Source organism: Artemia franciscana, chromosome 5 (assembly GCF_032884065.1).
Source record: "Artemia franciscana chromosome 5, ASM3288406v1, whole genome shotgun sequence".
Taxonomy (NCBI): domain Eukaryota; kingdom Metazoa; phylum Arthropoda; class Branchiopoda; order Anostraca; family Artemiidae; genus Artemia; species Artemia franciscana.
Window position 1 is genome coordinate 13974182 of NC_088867.1, and position 23673 is coordinate 13997854.

At 35.6% G+C, this 23673-nt stretch overlaps 2 protein-coding genes across 3 annotated transcripts in view; both read left to right on the forward strand.

The window, feature by feature from the left end:
• The window catches only part of LOC136027003 (uncharacterized), a 164711-nt gene that overhangs the window by 105407 nt on the left and 35631 nt on the right, over positions 1-23673 (forward strand). The gene's annotated exons all lie outside the window — the stretch shown is intronic.
• On the forward strand, positions 261-23659 carry LOC136027000 (G2/M phase-specific E3 ubiquitin-protein ligase-like). Its single transcript, XM_065703881.1, has 5 exons — positions 261-403; positions 3120-3657; positions 15549-15636; positions 17681-17796; positions 20135-23659. The coding sequence occupies exons 2-5, from the start codon at positions 3382-3384 to the stop codon at positions 20288-20290; spliced, it is 636 nt and encodes a 211-aa protein (XP_065559953.1). The 5' UTR covers positions 261-403; positions 3120-3381; the 3' UTR covers positions 20291-23659.

Below are 23673 nucleotides of genomic sequence, written 5' to 3' on the forward strand. Positions count from 1 at the left end.
AGCATGCAAAAAAGTTTTTTTTTTTTTCTTTATCACGTTGACTCGCAAGATCGGTGGAGTGGTCACCGTAAATCTTTGTTTCCTTATTAAAAAAAATAAAAATGAAATAAAGCAAAATTATGTATAAGGTGTTCTGCCGAAAACGAAAAAGGCTTATAGTCTTGTGAGCCAGATGATCAAAATCACCAGTGACACTAAATTGAGATTTTGAATTAATATACTCCTTTTTTCTTTTCTTTTTTTTTTTCACAAAGTATCTTCAATGCTCTTTTTTCCAGAAATGTTGCTACTGCCATGAATATTCGTCAACTATTGGTTGCAGTGTGAAGACTTGTAAAAGACAATTTCATAGGATCTGTGGATTAGAAAATGGAGCTCTTTATCAATTTAATGACACTTTTAAGTAAGTTTAAATGAAGCTTCTAACGTTAAAGTTTTGTAGGTGGCTTCTTTTAAGAACGGGGATCCAGTGCGCGTTCAATGACCTTGTAGCAACAAGTGAAAAAAAAATACTAGGTCATTTGTTAGATGCAAAATATAACTAGGTCTAGTGAAAACAGGCTTACATGCTTGAGTTTAATTTGGGGCTGGGGGTGCAAAGTTTTCAAAATACAAAATTGCTATTAAAAATTATATAAAAAAGTAAATTAATGAAATATAAAGAAGTAGACGTCCCGTATTCCTATTTTTTATTTTACTGTGTACGTGACTGACTGCAAAGGTGGAAAATATTGGCGTCATGTAATTTGCACATAGTCACATGCAAAGATAGAGAGAAAAACATATTCCAAAATTCAACATTAAGTTTAAATAATAAAAACAAATGTATCATCATATACCCCCCCCCCCCAGAAGACTATGGTCGGTACTGCAGGGAGAGAGTAAAGTGGAAAAAACACACATACCAAAAATGTAAATGATGAAAAGCCCATCAATCAATATCTGGTGAAAACCAAGCGAGAACAGACTCAGGTGAAAACCAAGCGAGAACAGACTCAGGTGGGGTATTTCAGGCATTATGAGAGACGGTCAGACAGGGATTGGTTTTTATTATAACTGTTAGACTCAACATAACTTAAATGTTGCAAGGATTATGAAGATGGTATGCAGAATAATCAAAGACAAGAGGAAGGAAAATAAAAGACACACTTGGAAGAATATAAACAAACTTCAAATAAAGAAATAGCCCAGGATTGCCCAAAGCCTCCATTGAACCAGAGGTCCCAGGAATTTCTTACTGTCAGATTCTAAGGCCAGCTTAAGCGTTTCGTGTAGACTTAAGAAGATGTGTTAGTCCCCAAATTACACTGGTAGGATTCTTTGCTTTTTCCGAGGCCATAACAGTTTCAATGATTTAAGGAACGTGAAAATTGCTACTTGGAAGGTCACATCGTCAAAAAACAACAAAAGAAAACAACTATCTTACATGTTATAGAATTTATTTAATCATTCAGGAAGAATGGGTTGAATTAGTAGGAAGTAGATCTTACGGTGAATAAACTCTTGCTCTGTTTGAAAAGGTTTTAGGGATTTAATTCGAGTTGCTCATTTTGTTTCTAGCCGTAATAAATATTTTCGACCCAGGTAGAAATAGGTAATTGGTATTTGGGGATTTGAATGCCCATTTTGGTAGGAATAGGGATGGTGTCCTAGCCTAGGCAAATTTAGTATAGAAAAGAAAAGTAGCAGCGGTTACAAGATTACTGCAATTTTGTAGGTATAAAAATCAAGTTATAGCCAATTTAGCGATTATAAAATGACCCATAATGTAACATAATACTCGCGTGATGGTAAGACGGCTAACCTTATTGATTATGGTATCGTAAATCGAAGGCCGATGGGAACTATACAAGATATTAGGGTATATAGGAGTGCTTGATTAATGTTAAAAGTAACGAAAACCATCTAGTAGTGTCTAGTGTTAGTCTAAAGCTGAAATTTGTGAAAGCTAACTACCTTCCGGGAATTTATGACGTTGGCATACTTCTGGACGTGAATGTGAAAGGAATTCTCCAGGAACAGTTAAATGTGAACTGTGGTTTCAAAAATTTGACGACGTAGAAGACAAATGGGTAGAAAATTTTAGGGAAATAGTTTTATGCCGCATCCAATACGTGATTTATATTCTTCTGGGAAATGATCGACAACCTTAGCATTAATTTTACTTACTTTTTTTTGAGTTCTGCTAAAATAATAAGATCCTTAACCCCATTGTAATTTTGGCTTGTGTTCGAACCGCATATTTTGTTGTACAACATATCGTTTGCGATTCAATGTTATTCTCGCTATTACTTGGTTCATGCCTTTTGCTTTAGCTATTTGGACTCAGTGGACTTTTTTTTACGAATTCGCATGCGTCATAGATACCAAAAACAATACAATCGCCCTTTAAAAACATAATATAAGCTGCTTTTTAAATGCACATGAATATGACTTCATTCATCTGATAAATGCTTTTTCCGAAATTAGGACTCTATATAATCAAAAAAGCTTAATGAGAAAATAAGTCATAAGTTAGTGTCCTGTGGTGGTGCAGTGGATTTAACCTTAGCTTGGTAATACGGGGCCCAGAGATCGAATCACGCTGCAGGAATGCACTGCAGTGCCAACGCAGGGACCTTAGTAGTCAAGAAGCGTCGTTAATTTTTAAATAATAAAAAAGTCATACGTTAGTTATTAACTTTAAGCAGGCATAATTATTAAGAGGAAAACTTAATCAATTTATTAAAAGGAAGATCCACCGCTAAGTTTACTGAACGCTTTGGAATCTCTTCAACAAAGTTCCTTGAATAGAACCAAAGAGGAGAGAAAGTAAAATGTGCTATTCAATCAAAGAAAACATGAATGATAAACTCAAGAAGACTCAAAGAAGTAGTTTCGATCTAACATGCAAAAATAGCAAGAATAATAAAAGTGTTAGATCTAATCAAAGGAGATTTTCTGCAAAACGATGAAGCGGTAGTGCTTTCAGATAGTTGGCCGGTAATCATAGTAGCTGTACAATTGAAACTTGCTTACTAAATAAGTATAGGAAAAACTTAAGAACTTCTAAGTAAAATTATTTTCTTCGCTATTTACTATTTTGATCATGACATTAATTTGTAAACATATATTTCTAGAGCTTACTGTGCTGAACACAAGCCGCGCCAAGACCAAGAGATTGAGTATTTATCAGCCAAAGGGGCTATTGGGTCTTCCTCAAGAAATGACAGTTGCCCTATTTGTTACAACGCATTAGCACCAAGTGATAATATCTTATGGGCTCCTTGTTGCCGAAAAGGGGCCAGATTCCACAAACATTGCTTACAGTTGACTGCTTTGTCCTTTGGTTATTTTTTTAAGTGTCCATTATGCAATGAAAAAGACAAGTTTAGAGAAGTAATGCAGAATTTCGGCATATTCATCCCCAATCAAGATGCCGCATGGGAACTTGAGGGTCGATTTGTGGACTTGGAGAGAGATGCAAAAAAATGTGATGCACAAGAGTGTCTATGTCCAAAAGGTCGTGACTTCCACTGTGCAAGATTTTGGTACATTAAAACATGTGACTATTGTGGCTTTGAAAGGGCTCATGTTAAATGTGTTGGTGTCTCCAACTCGCAGTCTAATTGGTATTGTAAGACCTGCAAGATAATCAAAGCGAAGAAGAATCAAGAGGTATGGCCTTTATATTTGAGTTGTAAAGTCTATTAGACAGTGTAAAAAAAATATACAAAAGAAAATGTTGTGTCTGTTCTCTGGGAAATATAGCTCACAACTCGGGGACTTGATCAAAGTGGTGCTGGAAAGATTATCTAGTATCAAATCCCTGAAATGCCTTCTGTCATATTTTTGTCACTAACCTTTGCGTCAAGTCCCTCGTTATAACTGTACAAAGTGATGCTGAAACCTATAGAAATTGACAAAATGGACCATTTCTAGACATGAATCTACGATAATGGGTAAAACAAATCTAGTGGTTCGATTTCGGAACGGTTAGTCTCATCCAGTCATGTACTATTATTCATTTTTAACATTATTGTAATTATTCAATTGGTTCATTTACTCTTAGGTGTTCGGAAACCACGTGTTAATATAGACATTACCTAGGTAACCTTAATTCAACCCTAAAGCTCCAGCATGTTACAGACAGGAATTATAGCTCAAATAAGTATAGCATGAACTTTACTCTAAAGAGTGAGATAGGGGCTTAGGGGCCAGCTGCTCTCCCATGCTCTTAATAGTTTATTTTTGATTTAACTCCTAAGTCTGCTACTTACTTACATCTGAAAAACCAGTTGGTTGTAATGCATAATGACATAGGAGGATAATGACAAAGGTGGAGCCATAGCTGTTGCTAGGAGTCACTAATTTTTGAACTAACTGGTAGTGTTACATATTGCCCAACTTCAAGCTAAATCTAACGTCGGAGAAACTAATGCCGAAGCAAAAGTAACTGATGCCGTTTCTCTTCAGTATTTTTGTCGTTCAATTACTCTTGCCTGATACTCTTCCTAAACAAACCATTACAGTGTGCCACTATAGATAAAACAGTGATCACCCTACGTCCATACAGAGGGTAAACTGTTTAATATACGCATCGTAGCAGTATGTGCCCCTACCCGTGTTGCTGCCGAAACATTCATTCTACACAGAGCTTGTTCATATGATGAAAAGATGTTCAAAGCGAGTCTACCTCATAGTCGCAGAAGACTGGAATGGCTTAGTTGGCCCTGCTGATCAGTCAGTCATGATGTCATCCGACGTTGTATATACAGACGGTTATGCGAAAATAATAGCATATCATTTAATTTTCTCGTAACCGTAAACTTTTGGTCACAAACTCTCTTCCAAGATTAAATTTCACAACACATCCCCCGTCGCACTTATAATAATATCATCGAAGCCCAGATAGACAAGATTCAAGCAATGAAAAGATGACGAAGCTCTGTCGAAGATGCCTGTTCTTTAAAGAATCCAGAGCAAGGAAGAACCAACACTTTGTAACAAAGATCCCTCTCCGTTTCAACTAGAAGAAAACATTAACCCCAATGAGAAAGGTAAACATTGCTGGACTGTATTCTAACCAAACCAACCTTGATTTCTTACTTCAGGTCCAAAACAGTCTCAATGCTCTACCTGCCGGTGTTCAAGACCCCGATGAAATCTAGTTGCATTTTAAGTCTACCACCACTGAAGTTGTATCTGACATACTTGGCAATTCGTGCCCCTCGAGGCAGGGTTGTATTTCGAAAGAAACCCTGGAAATGGTTGAAAAAAGACGTACCTCTAGCAATTCAGACAAACGGTCTAAGGCTGTACTGACAAAGTGCATTTTATCAAAGCGAAAGAAAGGATCGCACACGTCACTGGGATGAAGTCGTTCTAAAGCAGAGAAATAACCACTTACGATGCATATGTCAAATTCTTAAGAGAAATCGTGTATCCTTGACACCTTCAAAGGTAAACAGGGGGATGCCACAGCCGATTTTAGAGTGATGGAAAATTCAGTTTGACAAAATTCTAAATTCCGACATAGATTGTAACCGTCGATTCCAGAAATACACTTCTCTCGGTCTCTTAAGTGCTGTACAACATGGGGATATCTGACGAGATAATATCTCTTGGAGAGGACAGTACTCCCCCCCCCACACACACACGCTTAATTGCAAACCAGCTGCTGCTAACATCTACCGAAATTTGGAGAACAAATTTCTCCAAGATTTGTCACTTCGTAGCAGTGTTCTGAAGTTACCGTAAAATAAAAACTTGGTATGTAAAACTGGTAAAATAAGCTAAATTTGCAAAATAGGATAAAATATGGTACTCCCTTGGAAGTATAGGGTAAAATTGACGTTTTAGAATTGCCCTGTAGCTACAAGACCAGTTCATAGTCTAGTTTATCCGTTTCGTAATCTTGTGTCTAGGGTTATACCTCAGCACTTGGACAGTACCTAATTTTGGACATCCATTTTGTAAAAAAAAAAAAAAATAAGTTTACCAATATTTGGGAGTACCATCAGATTAGTATTTTTTTCTACATTTATACCATTTATCATTCATTTTAAAATTTAGCCACATTTCTCGTCCATATAGATGCTATTTTTCGTTTATTCATAAAAGCACCGAATACAAGTAAAAAAGTGGTTTGTAATACTTTCATGACTGATTAACTAAGCACTGGAAGCCCCCCCCCCAACAAAGGTCTTGGATACGGCCCAAAGGGCTATGTATCAATTTTTCACTCCAACTTCCCCTTGTCTTGCCCTTAGAACTAATTCTGTATTTATCTGAAGATTCTTTCAAAACAACTGCTGAAACACAAGGGCTGTTTTGAATTTTTAAAGACAATGTAGTCAGTAACAACTCATTCGGTAGCAATTGATTGAAAAGCAGGCTAAATCTTAGAAAAGGGTACTGTAGCTTCCGATTTCCAGATGCCTGAGGCCACCCCAAAGTCTATTCAATAACCTGTTCCACATGTTCCTGAAAAAATAAATGAACAAATGTTAATACTAGGAACCCTTATGGGTCTTCACTATAGGCAATGCTGTACGATTGCCTTTGACATAAACAGGAGAGTAGGAATTTTAATTTCCCGTCTGATGAACATTCATAATTATCAAGGGGAAAATTGGGGGGGGGGATCTCTGTTGGGGAGAGGGAATTCTCCACGGGAGGTAAACACTGTCTTCTCGGGGGAACTGCGGCATGAACATAAGATTTCTCTGGGATGTGAAACTTAAAATAAAATTAGGATATTGATTCTGCTTTGGCCTTCCACGTCGTGAAAAATCCAGATCATTTCGTTCTTTTTGATGTGGCAACTTCGATATCTGAGGCAAATGGCTTCCCAAATTTTTTTGGAAAGGCAATTGAAATAAAAAAAAATCAATAAATAGAGACATTGGTTTAAATAGAGATACTGGAAATATTACTATAAACCCAATTTACAATAAATTCAAATAACATGATTTTTTTTCAGTTTAAATTAAGTTCATCTGACAACACTTTCAGTGAAAATTAGGTCTGTAGCCAAGCTAAGTCAACCACTAAGCAGAAATTTATTGTCCAATCTAATTGGTGAATAATCTTTCATTTATTCTGGCTTGGTTTGTTTGATTCAGTCTTTCTTCTGCTCTGTTAAGAATTACTTCAAAAGATTATTTTTCTTCCTTTTTTTTAGCACTGAAGACGGCTGTGTGAAAGTCCTTGATGAAATATCTGCTTCTGTCTATTTCGCTCGTTTTTCTCGACTGTTTAAATTTGTTATTTTTTCTTGTTACTCATATGCCAATCCTGCTTGTATTACTATCTGTCTTTAACAGCTCATAGAGCTAATATGATTTTATTTCAGCTAATATTTCACCATTTTAAAATTGTGCTTAATTGTATAATAATAGCCTACACTTGATCGTTCTGATAACAACAGACTGAAGTCAGACAGGCGGCTTTTTAAACCGGGTAATACACGTATACACAATACAAAATCATATCCAAACCTGTTACTGCCTCTTCGCGATTCTATGCTATGAAAATTGCAAGCCCTCGTAAAATATGAAAGTAAAATGTAAGATACTAGTAAAACACGTAAAATATCGGTAAAATAGGTAAAATACTACTTCTCAGTCAAGCTTCCCATTTACAAAAAAGGCCGAAAGGCAGAGTGTGCTAATTATTGAGTCATGTTTCTCATTGACATTACAGCCAAATTATTCGCTGCGTTCTACTATAGAGATTCCAAACGGCAGGAGATAAGTGAGTACATAAAAGCAGTCTAGATTCCGGTCTTGCAGAGGATGCTTGAATCAGATTTCAGTCCTTTGTCTGATCATGCAATAATGCATGATTGAATAGAAAGCTTTGTGGAAGATTTTCCTTGAGAATGGCATGCCTCAGAAACGTGTGAATATACTGGAAGGTTACCACCGAGGATGTGTATCTGGACCAGTCTATTGCAAAGAATTCTCTCTGTATTATGCAGAATGGGATGTCCAACAAGACTGTATGGGTGTATTTCCTCTTGTCCAATGATTGTTTTAATTTTAATGCAGTAGTACGGTCTGCGAAACAGCCTTGACTATGTAGACGACGTAAATATTCTTAGCCCAAACCAAGAATCAAACCAGCAAATGTTTGACGAAGTGGCACATTCCTTGGTAATAAGTAGTATTACTACCTACTGCAAGGCAGTAGTGGCTACCTTAAGGAAAACGAAAATTCTTGATCTGACAATACAACAGACTATCAACTAACCCTCTTGGTCCTCCTATTTGAAAGGTTTGGAAGCTTTGTCTATCAGTGATCTGAGGTGGGTTCAAAAGAAGTATGTAATCAAGATGTCGACAGAAGAATATCTAGAGCTCAAGGGGTATTTGCTTAACTCTGCAATTATCTCTAGAGTCGTCGAGAGATTAGAGTAAGAACAAACATGAGAATTCGTCAGTGGATTGTAATAGCATTTCTTATCGATGATGTTGAATCCTGGCCCATTAAAGAAGTTCAGGAGTGTGCTTTAGAAATTTTCAAACACCATTGCCTGCTTTAATTCTTACGTCCCCGGGAATCAGATTAGTTTTTGAAATGATAAAATCCGCCAACGCTTTTACAAAATTGACAGAATCTCAGGCATCTTCAAGCTTGGTCGACTCCGCTGGTGTGGACACGCTTTATGTCGCCTTGACTATAGTCTCGTTAAACCAACACTTCTGTTGAACCCTTGCCAACATGCTATAGAAGACAATGAGGGTAGTTCAAGAACTGACAGACGCTCATTAAACAAGATGTAGAACCAGCTGGAGGTTTCTGGAAATTTTGCTAGAGATGGCGCTGATACTAGCTGATGTTTGCCAAAGAATTTGCAGAAGACTGACCATCGGGGGAGACTATCATTCAGTGGCTTTCTTCAGCTGTTCAATAACGTGGAAGTGCCTGGTCTTACCGCAAGTTAAGCACTATACGACTAATTGCCGTATCCAAAATAGCCTTTGTATAGCCTAAACAGTCAATTGTGCAGCATTTTGTTCAATGCTTCTGAAAATTTCTCCAAAACTTGTTGTATTTAGTTTGATGGAAAGGCAGTATGGTCTTCGGAAATTATACACTAATGGGAATTTAAGCTTCCCATTTGCGCACAGTCACGTCTTAACAGCAGAAATGCAAGGGGGAATTGGGGCATTTAATCGGTAAAAATGCAATTATTACTTGTTATTATAACCTAGCGTACCTAGCATTTTACACGAGAGAAGATCTTCCCTTTGTAACTAATGAAAGACTTTGAGATGTTTACTGGGACGAAGTTTAAGATACTTGCTTCAGCTATTCAAGTCCTCTTTGTCCTTGTATTGGTTAATTTCTGAGATTTGAGGAATCCTTTGCATTCTTTTGTTACACATTACTTTTTTTTTCACACGTGACGCAAATTTTGTCTAGCCACTTAAAAGCTAAGTTTTTTGGGGCTCTACTTTTAAGAGGTACAAAATAGGGGTGGGTGTGGGCAGTTCCCTCCTAGTTTTTCGAAAGCCCGAGCCATTTTTTTTACGCATCCCAATAACAGGAATTTCGGCATTTCTCTCCCACAGTGACCAGACTTGTTTCGAAACTCGATAAGGCACAGCTGGAATACTAGCTGTTATTTCATATCAACTTTGGTTGAGGTTCTAGACTCTCATGGTGGTAGATATCCTGATGACAAAAATTTTCCGAATATCTTTCATTAAAGAGTTCTCATTGACCATTAAGTCCGAAAAAGTATATTAGGAAACTAAGCATTCATTTTCACAAACTTTTGTTTATGAGTAACAACCATACCTTAGACCTAAGGACTGCATTTGCCTCCTGGGGCACCCAGTGCATCAAGGAGGCGTCGGCAATCATCACTTGGTTTTACTGTTGCAGTAGTGTCCTATTCTGGTTGAACAGAAGCTCACAGGCTGCATAGCCCTAGCGTATTGATGTTTCTTGGTCTTCCTCTGCTACCACCTCCTGGTGGTTGCTAACTTCAAGGAGCTTTTTGGTAGTCTATGGTAGTCCATATGGAGGACGTGTCCCAAATGTGTCCGTAACCGAGCTCTGATGATGTCGGTTACTAAAGGTTGTCACCTCATGACTGAACTGGATTGGCTCGTCATCTGCTGTGACCAGTGGATATTTGATATTTTGCGGAGGCAGGAGTTTTCAAGGACAGGATTTAACTCTCTTGTTTTTGATTTAGGTGGCAGGTTTTGACAGCGCAGAATAGTATTTGCATAACATTGTTATTAAAAAGGTATTGCTTTAGGTAAAGAGAAAATTTATGAGGTATCCATACTTGACAGTTTGTCGAATGGGCCTCTTGCTTGCCCTATTCTGGTGAACATTTCTTTCACTGGCGAGTCAGTGTTTTCGACGATACTTCCCAGGCATTTGAACTGTACATCTTGAGTGCCATATTTAATGAGCAGAGAAGAGCCGTGTGTTGCCATGCATTTCGTTTTCTCCATATTTGCTCGCAGAACGAGTTGGTCGACAACCTTGTTCTTGAAGTCACTTATAGATTGACTCAAGCACTACTATGTCGTCTGCAAATTCTATATCATTGGCCTTGACATCGAGGCTTAGTCTGATGCCTCCTGTAAAATTTTTTCACAGGATGTTATCAATTATTATCGCAAAGGTAATTGTAAAGGAACACGCCCCTGTTTTACTCTTGACTGGGTCCAGAAGAAACGGGTTTGCCCCACCGTTGTTTTGACGCAACATTCGGTATCCTTATACATGGCAGTAACGATTGTCATTATTTTCTGAAGGATTCCATAATGGATGAGAACTTTCCGTAAGCTTTCCCGATGTACAAAGTCGAAGTTCCTTCTCGAATTTAACGAAAATCATACGGATCCTCGAGTGCCACTACTTGTATCCTTCGATTAGAAGTCTAGGTGTAATTATAGGGCCGGCCACACAAGGGCATAACATACAAGGGCCATGCTGTTCATCTCAGGTTCCGCTCGTCGGTACGATAATATAAGAGAGCGTCTTCCCTGGTATTGACAGTTGACTTATACCCCGCCAGTACCCTGACACGGTAGTGGCTTTTTGAATATCCTGATGAGTGTGATGCGTTTCCAGTCCGGCGGTACTTTAGCGGCCGTCCAAATCAAAGTGAAGAATAAGTACTCAAGAGAGATGCATGAGGATATTGATGCCTTCATCTCCACAGAAATACGATCAACTTCAGGTATATTTCCGATTTTGAATTTTGTTCATGATTCTCGGGTATCATTGGCGAAAGGTGAATCTGTGCAGATATGTAGGGGAAGATGTCAATATCTTAAATGCCAGGGGGCTCTTCTGGTGGTAGTCTGTTCAGTAATTTTTCCAAATGGTGTGTCCGTTCTTCATGGACTCCAATCTGTTCTGTCACTCCCATGGATTTTTTACAGGCCCATATCTATTTGTAGGTTGTTTCCCTACGGTATATTGGTGATTTGGTATCCCGCTCTGGAGTATCTTCTTTTTGCCGCTTCTTGTGCCTGCAGTCCTTCGCGCTCGAGAAACTTCCGTTTATCAGCTCGAGCTCTTTTCTTGAAAGCTTTTTCAGTTCTGTGCTGCTCATTTTAGAAAAAAAGATGATCAGGGACTTATTGTTGTTGAATAGACTCTCATCTTTTTTTCTTCTATGCAAATTTGTCCCGACAGGCTCTTGTCTTTTGGGCTCCTATATCACCCTGATATTGACTTGTTTCAATGCACTAAGTCTTAGTGGCTCCCGATAATGTTTCATATTCAATTCCTTCTGGCGCGGATACAGCTTCTAGTCTGTTGCATAGCTCTATTGTAAAAGCTGTTTCAAAATCTTGGAGTTTTCCAGAATTAGAATGGAGTTGGAGACTGCCTTTTGTTGCTTATCTTCTTCGACTTTAGACAAGATTTTGCTGTCATAAGGATATGGTGTGATCCCTCAGCTTCTCTGTAGGCTCGAACATATTATAGGCTAAACTGTCACTTTCTGCTTATGAGGCAGTGATCATCTAATTTTTGTGCATTCTATTTTTCAACATTTACGAGTACTTGTGCACATCTCTGTGAGGGGCCAGAGATCCACCGATTGACAAGGACAAAATCAATCAGCAGCTCTCTATTGTCACTTCTTTGACTCAGTCCATGTTGGTTGAGAACGTCTGAGCTGAAGGATAGATCATTTCCTACTTTAATGTTAAAGTCTCCTCGCGAGTTATGACAAAGTCATAGGGATCTGTAGAAAAAATATTTTTCTTCATCGGTTGCTTCATTTATAGGACGTAGTAGATAACGACTGATACCTCTGCAAGTGTTTCCAGAAGCTTTGCAGTTAATCTTCTTGGGGATAGAGGTATCAGTTTCTGGCAAGACTTGTGGGTTTGCTTCGGCATCATCATGTCATCTCCTGCTTCTCGCTTGTTTATTGATCCGCTGTGTACGATGGTATGGTCGGCATATAACATCATTGTTCTTGAACTACTCCAGTGCACTTCCAACATTGTTTATAAGTCTAGGTGGTAAAAATCCGTCATTTTCTGTACTTGTTGAATTTTAGACAGTTGAAACATTATTCGTACATTCCAAAAACCCAGTTTTAGGCTATTAATCGCTTTCATAAATTGTGTCCATTGACTCACTGTTGTTGTTATCATTGAAGGGTATGATTTGAGGCTCAATCTTGATGCGTCAGTTGTGATTCGTTTTCCCTGAAGCCAAAAACAACATCACCAATTAACAACATAGAAACAAATAAAATCCACTCTTGGAACTCTCTGTTTTCATCAGTCACTAATTCTATCTACTATTAAGTGTCAGTATCAGTATCGTTTCATTTGATTAACATTAAACAAATGTCAGAATTTAGGTGTCTGGATTCCAATATTCGAACAAGTTTCTCAATACAATAAAACTAAGCATACCAAAGAAGAAGAAAAATCATGTGTACTTAAAATCTTTTGAATGTGGATTTAGCCAGATTGTCAATTAAACAAATATTTAAGAAATCACTTAGGAGACAAAACATTCTTTTGATAAAAATTGTTAAATTTTGAAGCTTCATTGCGTTTCTGTGATAAATTACCAAATAAAGCTTCTTCTTGCGTCGAGATATAAGAACCAAAGGCTAAAACTCGGTCTGTGAATGTAAAAGCCGTTTACTTACTTCAACCTATTATAATAATTTTTGTATTTTCAAATATTAGACTAACCAATTTAATGCAAATGCAGCTCACATATCTCGACTAGTATTAATCAATTATACTTCAAAAAAAGTGTCATATTGTTACCGCGTTCCTTCAACAGGCGGGTTGCATGATGGGAGAAGAATTTACCAGCTGACTGCTCGAGCCTTAATATTTTTTTTATCTTTAGAAAAAGGCTTATATCTTCGAATTCACTATTCAAATTCGGGAAGATCCCATTTATTATCAAACAGTTCATGGTAATGAACTGTAAGTAAGGAGCGACTTGGCTCAATAGTAGCCGAAACTCGAAAAACGGAATTTTAATATCAGTAGATTCATAATATATCAGCTTATTATGTTGATTCCAAATATATAAGATACATCAAGTTTAGTGTTACCCGTCAAAAGTTACGGGCTTGTGAAAATTTGCCTGATTTTTTAAATAGGAGGGAAACACCCCCTAAAATTCTAGTAATATTAATGAAAATCACGTCATCTAGAAGTTTTAAGTTTCTATATGCAAAAGTGTTGAATTTTGCTATTTTTGCCAGAGGACAGGTCACGAATGCGTGTTTTTTTTCCAGGGGTGATCGTATGTGCCCTTTTTAAAGTGACCTAAAAGATTGGAGGACAACTGTCCCGCTCCCTCGTCCCTCTGATCAGAATTTCGAGATAGCCATTTTGTTCAGTATAGTTGAAAGACCAAAGAATTTTAGATGTAAAATGACCCCCCACATTCCGTGGGGAGAGGCCTGTAAGTTATAAAATTTGCCCATTGTTTACGTATAGTACTTTTGTTATTGGGAAGTATACTGACATTTTGAAGGTTGGGAGGTTGTGTTTGGGTGGATTTCTATAGGAAGAATATTTCTTGGAGAGGGAGGGGGCGTGAATTTTCCAGAGGAAATGTTACATTGGGGTGATTAAGATAATTTCTTAAACCACATTGGCTTGCAATAACAAAAAGAAAGAAAATGATCAAAAATGGGTTCTTAAAGGCCAAATGAAAATACTGAAGAAACACAGACAACGAATATTTCGAGAGAACAACCGCCTCTCTTCAGCGTGAACAAAATAATATAATCAAGGAAAATGCTGAAGAAAAACCAAAAACAAACACGGAAAGTTAACAAAACCAATTAAGAAACAATGAAAAAAACAGTCGAAAAATTAAAGATAAATAAAATTCTATAAAATTCCAAAAGTTATAAGAATTAAAATCGAATACCTAACAGCAATATAGTGAGTCATTCGCCAATATCCACGATTTGCACAAAATCCAAACAATTTTGAAGTGCCATCGGCGGATGCTAACAAACAACTCATTGAGATACTAACGAGCGCTAGAAGGGTGAAGGAGGGGTATAACAGTACCCCTATAATTGTGACAAACTTTTGTTATGTAGCAGAAACTATCACATGCCTATCGCCACGGAGGAAGAAAAGACGAGGAGGAGAGGGTTGGTATAATAAGTCTCTCCGGGAAATTTCTTGGGGTGGAAGGGGAGCGCTGCCTGGGGCTTTTTTCGGCGAATTTTAATGGTAATATTTACTATTATTTTTAGTATTAATGATATTTTTTCAAGAAGCGAGGTCATGGATTCGTATGTTTTTTTTGTTTGTTTTACCCAAGGGTGATCGTATCGAACCAATTGTCTGAGGAGATGTTCTGCTGGGGGGGATTTCGTTGGGTGAAAGTAATTTTGATATAGACATTTTTGTGAGGGGGGGGGGTGGTATTATTTAGAACTCATACGGGATTCTATTTCTTTGTGTTCTTTTTTCTTTTTATGCTCAATTTCAAATGCTGGCAGAATTTTCAGGGGGAGTCGTCCGGGGGAATTTTATGCTTAGGGGGAATTGCCCAGGGCGATGTACAGCGGGGGGAAGGTTAAATTCCACAACATTATCTGAAAGACGATAAGAGATTAAATAAAAAAACAAATGAAAGTAAAAGAGCAACATTAAAACTGTGTAAATTGTTGTGTTTATACAATTAAAAATTGTGTAAACGTTTTATTCTATTCGTATTCATCATTCGGAACAAATAACAGTTCCAAATAGGGATAGGTCTTTTTATTAGATAGTCAAAAAATTCCTACGATTCAACAGTCGAATAGGGTTTTAGTTGCCATTGCATCCTTGCTAATCGCTTATATTTACTCTTGTCTGAGAATAAACTAAGAATTGAAGGGAGCATGTCCTACTAAGAAGACTAGCCTATTGTTATGGATCAATATCACAAAACTACAAAAAAGCATCATTTTTCTGGAACTGAGTATATGTTATGTTCGAAATATTATGCCAGTTCGTTGTTTTTATGGTAACTATATTTGTTGATCGATTTTTTTTTATTATTTATGACTCTTAGCTTGTATTTCGTTTCAGAATTCCAAATTAACGCGTGTCAGCTTAGGAGGATATACCGTAAACATAGCAGTTCCATCTCGATCTGAAAGAAATGGTGAAAATTTAGGTTAGTGAACATTTTAAAGTGTTCGTATTTTTACACCTGTACTTAGACCCTCATCCCCGCCCACTTTCTTTTTCTCTCTCTCGCTCTCTTCCTCTCGACCCTCTCTTTCTCTCACTCTCTTCCTCCTCCCCCCCTCTCTCTCTCTCTCTCTCTCTCTCTCTCTCTCTCTCTCTCTCTCTCTCTCTCTCTCTCTCTCTCTCTCTCTCTCTCTCTCTCTCTCTCTCTCTCTCTCTCTCTCTCTCTCTCTCTCTCTCTCTCTCTCTCTCTCTCTCTCTCGCTCGCTCGCTCGCTCGCTCGCTCTCTCTCCCTCTCCTTTGCTCTATTGAGATTATCGAATTTCTCACGAAAATTCGATGCGAAAGCTGTAAAATGTAAAAAATATGCCGACCGAAGCGGACTAAAGCTCTAAAAATTCAAATAAAACACATAAATAATGCAAATTTGACTTAATTGACTTAAAGTATGCAAGGGCCACAAGTAAGAGCCTGCCATTGACAAAGGCTGATGGTCCGAGTAAGTGAGGGTGGTGGCAAAACTCGCTGGCTCTTTTGCTAGTCTATAATAAAGTAAGCAATACTTACAAATGACTAAATTGACGGCTAGATTGTGCAAAGTAAACATAAAAAAATGAAATATGTTGTCAAAACGGTGTGCAAAGGGCAAGATCTGTTCTTAAAAAAAAAAAAAATAATTCGATTGTAAGATTTATTCCTATACAACCTAACGTTTTATGCTGTCTATTTTATTTTATTATTTTTTATTTATCTATATTTATTTATTATATATTATTATAATTTATATTGTATTATTATTATATTATCATATCACATCGTTTATATTGATTATTATCTATGTTATTTATTTTTAAATTTTCATCTAAAGGCTCTACTTTTCAGTTTTTCTTCAAAATAAGTTTTTCAAAGAACAGTAAAGAGCTCTATTAAGCCAAGAATGAGCAAAGATAAAGTAAAATAATCTGCCAAGCGTAAAATACCACAAATCACCCTCAATATAGAAATGAAGCTCAAGTCGAACAGAAATTAGAAGGAATAGCCGAGTCAAACTCAAAACGAGCAAAAATTAAAATGAGTTGGGCTAACAACTCCTATGCCTTCTCAAAACATGAACACAATTTGCGCTTTACTGAAAAAAAAAACCAACAAACAAATGAGCTTGGATAGTTAGTTTAATTGACATATACTGACATTTCTTTCTTAAGCTTTTGATAATTTTTCAATCATGAAAAAAAAAGGTGAAAACATTTCAAACGTATTTTGTTTTCAATAAAGTGCAAATTACATATCATAAAATTAAATAAACATAAACTACCATTGTTAAAACATGCGGTACTGGGTTTTGTTAAGCAAGCACTCAACTGCATGGAGATCAAGAGTGGTATTTTTTTTATTCCTTTTTTTCCTTTTTATTTTTAGCTGTAACTAATATGTCTAATTAGCATGAGCAATAGATTTATATGTTAAGAAAGGATTTTTTTGTAAACTGAAGTAGGAATAAAAGCATCCAAAAGCCAAATATGTTTGTTGCGCCTTAATCCTATTTCTGTACCATACATGTAAACAGGGTTGCCACTTACAGGGCTGCGAAATGTGTCTTTTTCATCGTATTTTTTATTCCCTTAGCGTGACAGAATCCTCTAATACCCCCACCCATGTCAAAGGGATTTAATATTTTGTCGATTATGTGTACTATATGTCTATTAAGCTGGATTAAGCTAATTTGGCAAAATGTGTTACTATATATTCTAATATGAATTTCTGTTTTTCTTCTTTTCTTTCACAAAAAAAGAAGAAAAAGTTTGTGGACTGAAATTCCTTTCAATTATCGAAGAATAATTTCCGTAACACAGTTAAACATGGTTATTTACCACTACATAGAACTTTATAAGGAAACTATTGAATTTTCTTTTTTTCTTCATAGACAAAAAGCATAATCCTTTGAAAAACAGTGCTGCAGTTTGCTGCAATAATTTGACAGAAGAATTCTTAATTTGACACTTAAACTAAACATTTTTGTTAATTTTTAGCTTCATCTTCTGTTGAAAAATACGACCGAGCCCTCAAAGAAAATCACTTACCGGATGAAGTAGCAAAAAAACTTGGACCAGCACCTCTTAGTATAAAGTTGAAGCGATGGAAAATGGTGAGGAATTCTTAGATACTACTTTATTTATTTTTGAATTTCTCTTAGGGGCTTAGATAATAAAGGGTTTTAACTTCACGTAGGGGAAGGGGGTTCAGTGATTTGGCGATTTTGGTGCTTCTGGACATGCTAGGACGATGAAAATTGGTAAGCATGTCAGGGAGCTGCACAAATTGACTTGGTAAAGTCGTTTTCCCAGATTCGACCATCTGGGGGGCTAAAGGGAGAGGAAAAATTAGAAAAATTTAGGTATTTATAACATACGAGTGGGTGATCGGATCTTAATGAATTTCGGTATTTAGAAGGACATCGTGACTCAGAGCTCTTATTTTAAATCCCGACCGACATTAAGCCTCTTATTTTCCTTTTAAATCAATCTATTGATTCATAGAATTTTGCTAGAGCTCATGCCATATGATCTCTTGGCTATTAGCTCTTCTTGCCTCGTCACAAGTGCCATATGAGCTCTTAGCTCTTGTTAATTTTATCTGAGACAAAAAAAAAGATTATCCTATGTTTTTTTTATTTATTTCTCTTTATTGGGTGAACATGATTGGGTTCTGGGTTCTGGTGTAAAGTTGTATTCAGAACACAATCGTTTTTCGTCTTCCCTGTAAAGAAAAAAAAATTACTAGAATATTGGTTTTAGTGTGTTTTCTTTTTCTATTTTTAGAAAACCAAAATTTCCAAATTAAGTTTTGAATTTGGTACGCTCTAGGGAGAGTGGAAGATTAGGATGAAGGTTAAGCACTTAAGCCTATGTTATCTTTCTTTTCAAACCTCAGGATTTTCACTTTATGTTAAAAGGCAGCTAAATATAGCGTCACAATATGTCAGATTAAATAATAAGAATATTAGTTATTATTAATTTGTTAAAATAATATTTTGTTCTTGACATCACTAAACGTTTTGCGTTATAAGCCCCTATGGAAACTGAAATATATGTACAGTAAAAGGAATGAAGGAATGAGTTGAGACTTTCAGCAAATGATGGGCAAGGACAAGGGGACTTAAATAGGACAAGGGAGAGTGAAGCTAAGGCAAGGGGACTTTCAGAAAGTGATGGGCTAGAAAAATGGGATTTTAATTTTTATCCTTGAGGAAATAATGAGGAGGTTTTGAAAATTTTGTATCGCTAATGTGCCTAAAAGTTTTTGTGCTATGAACCCCAGTAGAAATTTTTTCTCATGTTGAAATGACAAAGTAAAGTAAAAGATATTAGGTGTATTAAAGATATAAAACAGCGTATGTATAATACCTTGGGAGCAGATTTGAGACGAAGCTTTCATTGAGTGTAACTTTAAATCTTGCGTTTAAAGTAAGGGATGAGAGTGCAGGAAAATCATGAAAATTAAGAAAATTAATTATTTTTTAAACTATTTTTTATATTTTTTTTTATTATTGGAATTAGAATTATTTTTAAATTATTTTTTAGCCTAAAAATGTTTCGAACTTTGTAATACAGGAAGGGAATATGCTTCTACGAATCGTATTAGTGGATAAAAATTGAATTCAGGAATCATGTCACCTTTCAAAATGAAATACTGTTACAGACTATAATTTAAAAATTACAATCTATTGAGTTTATCCATAATTGTTAATTCCATTATTTACACTAACAGTGTTTTCAGTCGTATCTTTTATTTCAATTTTTTTTTTCATTTCATAAAGAAATTTCAATCACAAATATATCAATAACAGAAATGGGTATATGGATTTTAGCCAATGGTTAAAAATGCCCCCAAAGTCAAATGGCCTCAAAGTACTAAAAAGTTGCGTCATGTTTGTTCTCTTCTTGATTAGTAATCAAGTTGTAGTGGAGAACGAAAAGAAAAAAGAATATAAGTAATGAATTAATTAAATTGCATATTTAATCACAACTACGCCGTATTTAGTTACGAGTATGCCACTAAGATGCGTCAGAAGCTACTGGCCTTGCTATAGATCTTGAAGAGGATTTTGTCTCACAAAAAAGGCACTTAAGCTTTAATATTGTGATCAAATGAGCCATATCCCTAGTTTTACGGCACCTGCTCTCTCTCTCTCTCTCTGATGGGATCAAGGAGAAATATATTATAATAACTTATGGGGACACATCGTTCTTTACAATTATATGTCACGGCTATTACTCTAAGCTTGATAAAGTTGAACTTTACAAATAAAATTAAAATGAAATAAATAAATTTCTCAATTAATTAATCTCAAATAAACGTTATTTTGTGCTCGTTTTTATTGCTGGTTTCAGAACGGTGGGTATCAAATTAAAAAAAAATAATATACATAGCGCATCACGTTTATTAATAAAACATAAAGTTACTATTGTCGCTTTTTCTTTTAGACGCAAGTGAAGTTAAATGAAGTACCTGAAAGTCCTGAAAGCCTTATGATGAAATTTGAAAGAGCTAAAAGAGGATGTCAGCAAACAGAGGATGGAAACAAGGACGATTTAGAGAAATGGCCGAGAAAAAGGCAACGATTAGACGATCTAAATTAATCAGATTTCGAAAAGTCAGCTCGAACTCGAGACTGAAAGCTTGGCAACGAAAAGAAACTTCGAGTAATGATTAGATGGAGTTGTGAATGGAGACGAATTTGATTTTGGTGATGTCTCATGTTGCCATTCAGTGGATGTAGCGGTTGTATTTTAGTGGTCGTTGTGGTTTTTTTATACATCCGCAAAGAAGGAAGTTGTATAGTCTATACTGAACAAGTCTTTTTTTCTAGTGCAATTAGAAAATTTATGAATTTCTGTAAAACGGTGAAGGAAGAAAAATTTGAAACAAGCCAACAAAAAATGTGTCGCATTGTGGTGAAAATGTGTTGATGTTTTAAGTGCTTTTTTATTGACATAGAAAGGCAGTCCTATAGCTAAGCCTTACATATACACAGAAGAGAGAAAGGTATTTTACTTAGAAGGTCCAGAAAGGCATGGGATAAGTGACATCTGTCGTTACTGTAATATATGTCACTGTTTATAATAAATGACATACGAAGAGAGTGCTCAAACGAAAAATAGGGAATCCAATTAGTTTTCGTCAGGTTTTTCATTTTATATCAACTGTTACCACCTCCTTTTCAAAGACGTTGGCAAAAATACAAATATATGAAATGGACTGTAAACAAAGGGGTATCTCAATTTTTTATAATCTTACAGGAGACCAAAAAGAAGGCTTTCCATAGATATTTTATATGTTCAGCATAATATTTTACCCTGTAATTTCAGTATCATATTTACTACCGTATCAACTTCAGAAATTTTGAGAATCATACCGTTATTGCTGTAACATCTTAAATTTGTATTTGATTTTCTCATTTTTCGCTTTTGTATTAGTACACATCTATCAAACTCCTGAAATAAGTATGATTGCTTTGATGGGCGCATACTCACACCCCAATAGTCTCACTCTCCTCTACTCCCATCTCACACCCTCATATAAATATTTGTTGTCAATAAGTTCGTCTCGATTGTAATTTTAAATTTAGTAATAGTAATTTATTTCTTCTTCCAAAAGATAAAGATACGTGCTTAACATTTGAATTATCTCCACAGTTTCTTATGCGGCCATAGCCAAAGTTACCCAATAGCAGTTCATGTTTGTATATTATATTGTTCACTTTGAGATGTTGGTAAAGAAAAATTTACTTTCTAGGAGGCAAGGAATAATTGCAGAGATTTGGATAAATATTCTTGTGTTGGAAAAAGACCCAGAAAAGGTTTAGTATAGATGCAAAGTTTTAAAAATGGTATATTTAATAGAAAGCATTCAAATGCTACAAAGTATTTCAGCTCTGGGAAGTGGGTGGGCTCCATTGACTCTTAAAGTTTAAAAGCCGTTCAAAGAGCCAAATGGGCTTTAAAATCTATTGTTATTCTTTTGTAAAGATAAAAGGATTATTTTTCTTCCCTTCTTCGTTAAAAAGTGCGTCGACCATTTAATATCATTGTATATCCATAGCAAAGGTAATTAAAGAAAACTACATCAGACTTCCTGGCACAATTTTATTTTGTGTGTAAAACTACGTTAATCGGCTACGCAGTTTGATTGCTATAATTTTTGTCTTACTGAGATCATCAAAGCAAGCTTTTCCTATGAAAAAAAAAAAAAAATTATTTTTGCTGTACTCTAAAATATTGCCAGTTTTAATGCTGCTCATTGTTGTAGTCCGTTTCAAATATTTTCATTTTGGCTATTACTTTTAAGAAGAAGCTAATAATTTTTGAAGCAAAATGAGAGCCAACAGAAACTAATTGATTTAATATTTTTGGCGCGAGTTTCCTCTTTGCAGTTGTTAGCATAATTTTTGACATCCTCTTGAAGATGCATTTCAATTTACGTCAGAATTTGAAGAAAGACCAATTGGACATGGGGATTTCACATTATAGTTTTCGCTTGTCTATGTTTATTGTTGTTAACACTGAAATTTTTGCTGTCATTTTTTAGCTTTAGTGGTTGATATTAAATAAGCTAGGCCTTATTCAGTAGTAGTGATATGGATCAAAAGTTAAATGTAATATTTGTTTTCAAAAATCTGAAACTAAAACTAAATGAAACTAATGAATTAAAAAAACACCTTGAGTCATGTGTTTCATGACTATTTGCCTCTTTTTTTGCAAAGTGAAAATTATTTTTTGCAATATGATGGAGCGATTCGATATGACCTATATTGAAAACAGGCCTTCAATACAGTAATACAGAATGGCCAGCTGAGGAATTTTTAAATGAATGATAAGTTTGGTACTTGCGCCTATCTATCTTCATTTTCTTCCAAAAATGAAAGAAACCTTCAGAACCTTGCATCTTTACAAAAAATAAATTCAAGAGAATGTTTGAACGGTATGATTGACTGCTGAATAAACAGAGCATCTCTGTCTTCAACTATAAATCACTATCTTCAAGAATAGCTTCAAAGAATTCGAATATTGGAAACCTCTTTTAACATCACACTATTTTTTATTTTGTTCTAGGTATTCTTTATATTTGTGGCATCTTTTTATGTTATTAATTGTGGATTTTTTGAATTTGGGTAATCCATAAAAGGATTATAATCTTGAAGACGCGGTGCTCGATTGTTTGTTCACCAGGTTGTTGGTGCGTATCATCTGTAATGAGTTTTTCACGAGATGAGTGAAGAGAAAAGGCTTGATATTATTCCTTTTTTACTTTCAGCTCTAATTGTAAATAGTCTCAGCATTTTTATATTCTTCATATTTACAGGAATATCACTGGCGTTTTTTTTTGTTTTGTTTTTTTATAGTTCATGGGTTGCTTTTGTCACCCAACAAGAGAAATTAAACCTTGGCTGTGTATGAAGAGAAGATCTATACTCAATTAATACTTGCGAGTTTGTATATTTTTTTTTCAAAAATTCTGTTATTGTCATGAAAGGGGAATGTGATGTGTTAGTTTTTTTTCCTTGGCACTTGACCTGGAAAATTAAACCTTATGAAAGATGTATCAATTCAGTCACTATTTTGCGTTTTGTATTCTATTCTATAATTCTTAAAACACTATTCACCTCCAAGGAGGATGCTTTTTATTGATTTGTTTTCTGTTACATAGCTCATCCAATTTTTTTTCTCGAATGCAAGTTGTTTTTTTAATATCTGACCAATCATGGTTATTGTACTTGCTAATTTTCTGCCTTGTTTTTTTTTTGTTTTTTTTTCGTTATTACCACTTTATCTTCAAAGTTCAAAACAAAATTAAAATGGCGCATGTCTGTTTATACTTCCGTATTAAAGATTTGTAATTAGTGCTGTATTTTCGCAGTTTTGTCTCTTTATTCGTCTCTCTTTTTTTTCTGCATTTGACTTAAATTTCTACCGGTTGATTTTGTCAATACATCTTTTAGTTATTACTTACCGTTGCATTTGTA

Coding starts and splice junctions, on each gene's coding strand:
- LOC136027000 (XM_065703881.1), top strand. CDS start 3,382: ATGCAGAATTTCGGCATATTCATCCCCAATCAAGATGCCGCATGGGAA. Junction 15,637..17,680: donor AAGAAATGGTGAAAATTTAG/GTTAGTGAACAT, acceptor GTTAATTTTTAG/CTTCATCTTCTGTTGAAAAA. Junction 17,797..20,134: donor AGTTGAAGCGATGGAAAATG/GTGAGGAATTCT, acceptor TTTTTCTTTTAG/ACGCAAGTGAAGTTAAATGA.